The sequence below is a fragment of the Primulina huaijiensis genome, unplaced genomic scaffold (genome assembly GCF_012295235.1).
Source record: "Primulina huaijiensis isolate GDHJ02 unplaced genomic scaffold, ASM1229523v2 scaffold3003, whole genome shotgun sequence".
NCBI lineage: Eukaryota > Viridiplantae > Streptophyta > Magnoliopsida > Lamiales > Gesneriaceae > Primulina > Primulina huaijiensis.
The window spans coordinates 6,584-13,745 of NW_027357127.1; the positions used below are offsets into that span (position 1 = coordinate 6,584).

General features: G+C 35.4%; 1 protein-coding gene across 6 annotated transcripts; it reads right to left on the reverse strand.

Annotated features, from left to right (window-relative positions):
• Positions 1-1,844: 1,844 nt before the first annotated feature.
• On the reverse strand, positions 1,845-6,394 carry LOC140967920 (uncharacterized). Of its 6 annotated transcripts, none has more exons than XM_073428708.1 (7): positions 6,304-6,394; positions 3,902-5,476; positions 3,363-3,614; positions 3,011-3,091; positions 2,556-2,655; positions 2,235-2,443; positions 1,845-2,041 (listed from the first exon to the last, which is right to left on the reverse strand). In XM_073428708.1, exons 2-7 carry the CDS (start codon positions 5,123-5,125, stop codon positions 1,982-1,984), a joined length of 1,926 nt encoding a protein of 641 aa, XP_073284809.1. In that variant the 5' UTR covers positions 5,126-5,476; positions 6,304-6,394; the 3' UTR covers positions 1,845-1,981. The 6 variants fall into 6 exon arrangements, with proteins under 6 accessions (XP_073284809.1, XP_073284812.1, XP_073284808.1 ...); XM_073428711.1 differs by having other exon boundaries at positions 3,902-5,471; positions 6,304-6,376; XM_073428707.1 differs by lacking the exon at positions 6,304-6,394 and adding an exon at positions 6,169-6,298.
• Between the last annotated feature and the right edge of the window lie 768 nt (positions 6,395-7,162).

Genomic DNA, 7,162 nt, shown 5'->3' on the forward strand with positions numbered 1-7,162 from the left:
TTGTCAAAACCTCATGCATGCATGGCAGAAGGAATGTCAAAATGGCACAATAGACTGCGGTATTGTTTAAAACATTGAATTATAATCAAATCTTGATGTGAAATAAAAATCCAATGCTCAAACTTGTGAAAGAATATGGCTAATTAATTGCGTTTCTAATTCAAACAAACCAAAACAGTACGTATTAAGCTGATGTTTCAAGCTTGAAGCCAAGAAAGTTACTCTAAAAATCTTGATTTCAGTTCTTATCTTTCAGAAAATGATGACCGAGTCCCACTCAAAAGAAGTCTTGTGATCAACAATCCGGCAAAAGAAATTCAAGAAAACTGTATACAGAACTTCTTGATGTACCTGTAGATCTTCCAGCGCGATCCAACTTGTGGAACTCCCATATCCTTGAGATCTTCAACAGTCAAGAACTGTAAAACCTCGTCATCGACTTTATGAAGTTTGAACAAGGGCACATACTCGTTTAATCCCATTCGATACATCCACACCTTCAGACGAGCCAAACCGAAGTGGTACTCATAACAGTTTTCTTGTTTCATCGTCTCTATCTCCCGCTCCGATTTCCTGCATTCCGGACTCGTCCCTGGCTGAGTCCGGCATCGCTTATTTTGATCACGATCATCGCTCGAATTGTCATAGCCATTATCGTTCTCAAGTGAATGATATAAGCTAGAAGGATCTTGATATTCGGGTGCCTTAACATCTCCAATTAATCCTTCTTCATCTTCTTCTGCTCCAGTTTCTTGATCACCACAACTTTCTTCAAATTCATTCGAAACCTGTTTCTCGGAACTCAAAGGATCAACTAGTTCGTGATCACCAGAATTCGATCCCCCCTTCATCTCTTCTTCTTCTTGATCATCATAACCACTACCACTCGCATACTGAGGATCCCTCGATTGCTGCTGCAACCTAAGCTGGCCCTTGTATGGATGATTCGATTGGTACCTGAACGAAGGCGTCTTCTCTGCATGCATTTTCGTCCTTTTAATTCGCGCCATTCTTAAGTTTAGTCTTGTTTATCACGCAGATAAGACGAAACAGGCGCTAGATCTTATAAATATATACATAAAGGAAAGCTCAATTGGGCCCCGAGATCAGCCCAAATTACGCATTATGTTTGGGCCGGCAAGGGAACTGTTTGGTTTTACTTCGGGAAAGAAGTCAAAAAATATTGGAAATTATTTGTTTTTAAATTTTTTTACAAAAACATTTCGTATAATTTCGTTTATTGTTTAATCTGACTAGTCCCTTGCTTGCGGAGGGCAGAAGTCATGTCATATTTTGCCGAACTTTCGCGAAATTATTATTAATTTCTAGCCATCGAGTCACACGAGTTACTTGTGTCACAAATACATGAGACAAACGAATAATATATATGTAACGTAATACATAAATAAATAAATTCTTATATATATTATAATTACATTAGTTCAATAACTAAAATTATGATGAGCTTGAAAAGAGAGAAAATAAAAAATATATATATATCTTGCTGGACATTATATCATGCAATGATAAAGTACTAAAAATTTGACTTAAAATATGCATATATCTTGCCAGACATTATGTCATATGTATTTTTTTAAAAGGACTATATTGTTACAAAACCTTTGATTTAATTGATGTGTCATTAACAATAAATATGTTGTCGTCGACCGAGAAAGAATGATCCAAGAACTGGATTATACATATTTCATAAATATTTTCTAGTTGTATTTATATAATTATTTCAAATATTAGTCCACTTTGAGAAATCTTTGTCCAGTTTGAGTTCAATTTTTTCCCATAGGTATACTTGGAACTTGTCATTTTTCAAACACTTGGAAGCCAATGAACAAACCCTTTCCTTCTTTTTCATTCAGTTAAATGAACAGATGACAAGCAGCTTACTTGAAAACAACCTGTTAGTGTCAAGGGAAAAAAGTGTACATTTCATTATGTACATATGAACTGAATTTTCAGGCCAACATCATCCTGAACTTGTGTTGAAATACTTTGGATTCGAGGGACAATCGTACTCGACCTGCAACTGCATAATCGAACCAACGAGTTTAAGAAAATGATAATCAATCAAGAAGCAAGAGTTAATGAGATGAAGCAGAAATCAAAAAAATGTTTCAATCATGTCAAGACATCTTTAACATGTTTAATATCCTGAGAATTAAAAAAATGTATGTTTATGATAAGACTTATATGCAGCAATCGAGTACAGATGCACATACCTTGCCCTCGTCCGAATCTGAGTGCCGCTGAGGGAACACCACTCTCATATCATTATACAAGTAGAAGCGGTGTTCCCTTTCAATGTCCACGCCGCTGCTTACAGGAAAAGAAGATGGACTGGATCTGCATTTCTGACCTCTTTTCAAGCACTTCTTTCGGTGGGGGCAGATGAAACGCAAATGTAGAGCGTACCGCAGAACACCAGAACCTGCATTCTCTTATTAATCTTTAACGGGCTACAATGTTACTATCTGATTTTGTTATGTACACCAGACCCCATGCGTGGCAGCAAACACAGCCCTATTTCTCTAAAGAAATACCTGATTTTGGATTTGAGGGGAGTGGAGCCTCGTTCTTTCCGCTAGAGTCTTTATCTCCACTTCGATCCACACCTATAGTGGCCTTTTGACGTAGGAATGTCTGATAAATGAAATAAATGACCACGGTGAGATGATTTTCGAGTAAGTGTAGGAAATATATTTTGACTAGACTACAAACCTGATGAAACCATGTATAAAATTTTATTTAGCTGCCAGCTATTAAACAAGAAAACTACAGCCAGAGAAGTAAAGTAATATTTGGTATTCTGAGAATTTGACTAAAGATCAGATGATAATCAAAGCGTTATCAGATAATGACAAGCAGCAGCAGAGTTCAAGACACCACGACGGAATGAGTATGCCATGTACACTCATTATAGTCCTTATAGCTGCAAACATAGTGATTAAGGCAGTTATATGTGGAGTTATTCCAGAAATAATTAAAATAAACGAACCTTCGTGCCAGCTGGCATGTCACTCAGATCGTAGTTACAAAAGAATGTATGTATTGGCGTTCTTTCTGGATTGCTTAGGACCTGCACAAGAAATCTGATTATCATAGCTGAAAGTCACACTAATCACCACAGCTCATGAGTAGTTTTGCTGTCATAAAAATTGGTTCGTGGGCTTGAAAATCTGTTTATGTTAAGCGCCTTATCAAAATCATGTCGGCAGGACAAATTCTTAATGATCATACAATTCATCGCCTCGAAGTGTTCTTTGTGTGTCCAGAAGTTTCACATATGTTGAGCACCCGATAAACCATTTTAATTTCAGGGTGTGAGTAGCAAAAGAGAGAGAAAGTACCAATTGTACACGTCCTTTCATAGGTATGCTTAGACGTGATTTTTCATCATATGAGCCATTAGCACTGAGGCTTCTCTTCAATTTTGGACCTTCATATTTGGGTGCTGATAAACGGCCAGAGATATCTATAGAGGAGTAGTACAACAAGTATTTATCACCATCTACACTAGTTACGGAAAATGGAAGTTTCTGTGGAGGAGGAGAAAATTTTCCTCCAGTAATATTCAGAACGGCGAGGAAGCCATCGATTTTCTGCCCGAGAAAAAAAGGAAGGAAAATTAAGATATGACGTTGAAAAGCTTTTTGGCCACTGGATAATTATATATTGCATGAATCTCTCTCTCTACAAGTAAACGTTAATGGGAGGGATTGTTGAGCGATAGCATATGTTGTATACCAATTGAAAAGTGATGCTTGGGTGGCTGTGCATTTTGAAAGATCGCTGTTGATATCCATTAAAGTTTTTGGTACAGAATTATATTCTTTCTTACAGCTGCACTTAAATTTTGAGGAAAAAGATGAAGAAGAAATGCACATACCTGACTAACCACCCCAGAAGCTAATCGACCTGATAACAATGACTCCTCGAATGAACCGATCAAGGATCTTCTAACAGATAGTCCACTCAAAGTTATACCCAACTTGGCACTTTGAGATGTAAGTGTTGGATTATTTCCTTGTGTGAGTATGGAAACTTCAGGGGTCAAAATCTCAAAGTTACTCGGTAAATTTTCATCTTCGTTGAACACTTTGCTCGCCATTATAGAATCACTATCTTTTTTAGAAGATAAAAAGCTAGAGAAAGTTCCTTCCAGAGACTGTTCCACATCCTTAAAATTAATATACCTCTCATCAAACTCTATCTTGGAATCCCAGGATAATCTTGAATTTCTAATCTTTCTAAAAAATCTTGGTCCAAGAGGAGACAGAGATAATGGTGGAGACACAACAATTTCCCGAGACAAGTCCATTACCCTATTAGTAAATGGAGTTTCGGTTTTTGCTTTGTAACAGTTAAAATCATGGTATGAGGATGGAAGATTCTCAAGCGGTTCAGCGTTTTCAAGCATAGGCCCATCTATGACAACCTTCGAGCTTGTTTTACAATCTTCTTCTCGTAAACCATTATTACTAAGAAATATAGGTGTGGACAAAATTGATGGACCGGCATAGTCCATGTTGCAAATGTGAGCTTTTTTATTCTCTTTCAAGGTGAAGTTATGATTGCCACCCGTAACATGAAAACTACTCTGATTACCAGTGTTCCCAATTTCTAAATGCTCACCACTAAGATCATCAGAAAAAATCATGCCATTCAAAGGCGATGATAGCCGTTTCCTAATAACAGAACCTGAATTTTTAGTCGCACTACATGGAACTATACCTGACCGTTCATCTTCACGTGGATTGGAGTTGCTAATTGACGCAAAAGGTTCAAAACCCACTATCCTAGAAGCTGGAGTTTGAATATTGTTTCCACCATCATGAGATATGAAATGGTTCTTCCCTCTCAAATCAATCTTTAACTTGTGCATTTTTGGCTTTCCGTCCTTGTGAACACCGTAAGCGTCCGGATTTTTTACAAGTTCCCTTGAAGTACACAGGATGTCCCCATATATTCTATTACTTGAGCTACTTATTTCTATTTTACTTGTGTCAAAGCTAGTTACACTGATAAGCTGAGAAGGCATTTGCACGATGGTGTTTGGTGATGTCGATACTTCTTCACCAATCTTGCCTAAGGACATTTGTGGCAATCCCATGATTAAACTGGTAAACCAACCTCAATCTTTTCACTAACAATGTCTCTGCTTTTTTTATAAACTAGTCGCGCAAAAGAACATCCTCTAGCCCTGTTAAGTTGCTGACCATTGACAAGGGGTGTAGTCAAAGCTAATAGAACATCAGTATCACATTTCAGTTGTCAAGAAATATACACAACAATGCACCTCTAACTAGATCAGGCAAGCGGCAAAAAATCCTCTATCTACCGATGCCAATCCACGTACCAATCCATTTGAACAACCCAGCAACTCAAACACAGAACAAAATATGAAGATCTCACAGTATGCGCTGGCGTCATTTATTCAATCCAATCCGCAACACGATCTATCCTGAAAAAAATCAATAAATGGTTAGTCGATCACATTATATTCCGATGGCAGTATAATAGAGGAAAACAACATCACACTCGGAAAACAACATCACACTGATATTTTCATTAGTCCAATATTTTATGTTATAATAGCATAACAAAATTGCTTCAACTTGAATTTTTTCACTGGAAGAAGAGTGAAAATGAATTTGTGAATCAGATACACAAAGAACACATACGCAGATAAAACTTCAATAATAACAATGTTGATTTCATTCGATCCATAACTAAACTGATACTCCCACGGAAATTTCTCAGAAAAGGCAACAATCATTTCCATTTTCAGTACAATCAAATCGAAATCATAAACATTAAGAAATCAAATTAGAAACGAAGTCTTTCTCCTCACAGTCATTTCCATAAAGGAATCAGAATACGAAATACATGCAAATCAAAAGGACTCCAGATATCCTTTAGGCTCAAATGGGAAGAACTCCAAGAAAATTCTGCTATTCATCATCAATCTCATCAATCATAAATCTGAACCAAGTATTTACTCGATTGTACAATGCAAAAGAACAAAACCCATCAATGGAAACAACAAATATATCGTGAAACGCAACAAGAACTGGTGAATCAACATCATAAAAACAGATAAAGATTCAATCTTTTAGCATAAAAGTCTGGAAAAAAAATATTCCCAGAACGCACCACTGATGCATTTTGTGATCATTATCTGGAGATAATCAATTGCTTATTTTCTTATGTCGGTTTTTTTATATATGTTGAAAATGCTGATTAACATCGAAAAGAAAAAATAAAAAATGAAAACGAAGTCAATATTACCAAACCAAATTCTTCTAGCGGCTCCTCGCATTTCCATCTGTTTCTCACCTTTTCTTTCCATTGTCTAAATTTGTTATTGGGTTTTAGTAATCTTTGGTTAACTCTTTATAATTACACACACAAACACACACANATTTTCTTTTAGAAAATTTATTATAAAATCAACATCTATTTCAAAACTATAAAAGTTCCTAAAAACTAGTTTTCGAGCAAAAAAATCTAATATATCTAAATTGTATTGATTTAAATTTTATTCATCCAAACAAGTCAAAAGATTTGAAATTTATTCGTCTCAAATTCGTCAATCTCTTTGATCCAAACACAATTTAAATATATTTTTTTACTAATTATAAACTCTTCAATTAAAATTATGAATATTGTTAACATAAATATTATGAGTATGTCTCTTGTGAGACGGTCTCACGAATCTTTATCTGTGAGACAACTCAACCCTACCGATATTCAGCATAAAAAGTAATATTCTTAGCATAAAAAGTAATATTTTTTCATGGATGACCCAAATAAGAGATCCGTCTCACAAAATACGACCCGTGAGACCGTCTCACACAAGTTTTTGCCTCATTATATTATGTAGTTTTAGATATATTGAGCACCGTTGAGGTGTCACTCATCTATTGGATGTAATAAATAAAATATAAAAAATTGCATATCTATTAAATGAGTGACATATCATCGATATTTACATATATATATATATATACCTAATAAGTGTATAGAATATTAATATATATATATATATATATGATCATGAAAGAACAATTTTTTACTCTATTCCCAAAGTAAACTCGAATATTTGTCAGATTCAATTCATTTATACTTGAATATATGTAACTGATTT

Coding starts and splice junctions, on each gene's coding strand:
- LOC140967920 (XM_073428708.1), bottom strand. CDS start 5,125: ATGGGATTGCCACAAATGTCCTTAGGCAAGATTGGTGAAGAAGTATCG. Junction 3,615..3,901: donor CTTCTGGGGTGGTTAGTCAG/GTATGTGCATTT, acceptor TTTCTCGGGCAG/AAAATCGATGGCTTCCTCGC. Junction 2,444..2,555: donor CCCCTCAAATCCAAAATCAG/GTATTTCTTTAG, acceptor AAGAGAATGCAG/GTTCTGGTGTTCTGCGGTAC.